This window comes from Gekko japonicus, unplaced genomic scaffold (genome assembly GCF_001447785.1).
Source record: "Gekko japonicus isolate JY-2015 unplaced genomic scaffold, Gekko_japonicus_V1.1 scaffold4320, whole genome shotgun sequence".
In the NCBI taxonomy this organism is placed as follows: Eukaryota; Metazoa; Chordata; class Lepidosauria; order Squamata; family Gekkonidae; genus Gekko; species Gekko japonicus.
The window spans coordinates 76,069-77,944 of record NW_015163739.1 but is presented as its reverse complement, the minus strand read 5'-3'; the positions used below and the strand labels follow the sequence as shown (position 1 = coordinate 77,944).

General features: G+C 50.9%; 1 protein-coding gene across 1 annotated transcript in view; it reads left to right on the top strand.

Annotated features, from left to right (window-relative positions):
- The window catches only part of LOC107107576 (myosin-7-like), a 64,478-nt gene that overhangs the window by 7,374 nt on the left and 55,228 nt on the right, over nucleotides 1–1,876 (top strand). Inside the window, exon 4 of the mRNA XM_015407884.1 lies at nucleotides 1,490–1,646. Within this exon, the coding sequence (XP_015263370.1) occupies nucleotides 1,490–1,646 (157 nt within the window). The remainder of the gene's footprint in view (nucleotides 1–1,489; nucleotides 1,647–1,876) is intronic.

Here is a 1,876-nt window from a genome sequence, read left to right as displayed (position 1 = left end):
AATCTGACTTTAAACAGAGAGTGATTAAAACGTGGCAGTTGTGGCCAGAGGATGTAGTGATGGCCATAAGAATACCCAGCTTTAAAGGGGGATTAGATAGATTCATGGAAGTTAAGTCTATCAATGGCTACTAGCCATGGTGACTGTGGGGAACCTTCACATTCAAAGGCACTAATTCTTCTGAATCCCAGAGTCAGTAGGCAACAACAGGGGAAGGCCTCGGCCTCTCTGCCCTGCTGTTGGCCCTCCAGAGGAACAGGCTGGCCCCTGTGTGTGAGAGAGGATGCTGGACTGGATGTACTACTGGTCTGATCCAGCAGGGCCCTTCTGATGTTGTTATGAGGGGAAGGCCTCGGCCTCTCTGCCCTGCTGTTGGCCCTCCAGAGGAACAGGCTGGCCCCTGTGTGTGAGAGAGGATGCTGGACTGGATGTACTACTGGTCTGATCCAGCAGGGCCCTTCTGATGTTGTTATGAGGGGAAGGCCTCGGCCTCTCTGCCCTGCTGTTGGCCCTCCAGAGGAACAGGCTGGCCCCTGTGTGTGAGAGAGGATGCTGGACTGGATGTACTACTGGTCTGATCCAGCAGGGCCCTTCTGATGTTGTTATGAGGGGAAGGCCTCGGCCTCTCTGCCCTGCTGTTGGCCCTCCAGAGGAACAGGCTGGCCCCTGTGTGTGAGAGAGGATGCTGGACTGGATGTACTACTGGTCTGATCCAGCAGGGCTCTTCTGATGTTACATTCACACATGAAGCGTAGTTATCCTGAGTCAGTCCTTTGGTCTATCAAGGTCAAGAGGATGCTGGACTGGATGTACTACTGGTCTGATACAGCAGGGCTCTTTTAATGTTACATTCACCCATGATGAAGCGTGGTTATCCTGAATCAGACCCTTGGTCCATCCAAGGTCAATATTGTCTCCTCAGACTGGCAGCCGCTCTCCAGGCTCTCAAGTAGAGGCCTTTCACATCACCTCCCACCTGGTCCTTTTACCTGGAGATACCAGGGATTGAACCTGAGCCACGCCCCTTTACCTAATCAGAGCGGGGCCTAGGAAGGGTTTATTGATATACCATCAGGTATATCAATATGGTTCAACATAAGCAAGAATCTAAACAGAGCCTGAATATGGTTCAACATAAGCAAGAATCTGAACAGAGCCTTGTAGGATCAGGTCCACCTGACCCAGAACCCTGACTCCAACAGCGTCCACCTGGATGTCTCCAGAAAGCACACAAGATGGACCTATACTATAATACCCATGCAGTGTTTTGATGACCTCAGCTTTCAGTTGTGAACTTCCCCACCAGGTTTCAAGCCCTTAAGACTGTCAGGTGGGGAATTAGTCTTCAAAGACATCAGTAGTGACACCTGGTTAAGACTGTGAGGTGGGGAATTAGTCTTCAAAGACATCAGTAGTGACACCTGGGATAACATCTGTCTGCTTCTTTCCCCTCCTCTCCGCCCCTCATCTGGCTTCTTCTCTCCTCTAGACCTACTCCGGGCTCTTCTGTGTGACCGTGAACCCCTACAAGTGGCTGCCGGTCTACAATGCAGAGGTGGTAGGTGCCTATCGGGGCAAGAAACGAAGTGAAGCCCCTCCTCATATCTTCTCCATCTCTGACAATGCGTATCAATATATGCTGACAGGTAAATGGCAGATGGGAAGGAACAGAACAACCCCCAAATGGTGGCACAGAGTTTTCATCCACCTCTCGCTGTCTCTCCCCCTTCCTTCCTTCCTTCCTTCCTTCCTTCCTTCCTTCCTTCCTTCCTTCCTTCCTTCCTTTCCCCTGAAACTGTCTCTTTTCCTTCCTTTCTTCTTTTCCCCTGACACTCTCTTTTCCTTCCTTCCTTCCTTCCTTCCTTCCTTCCTTCCT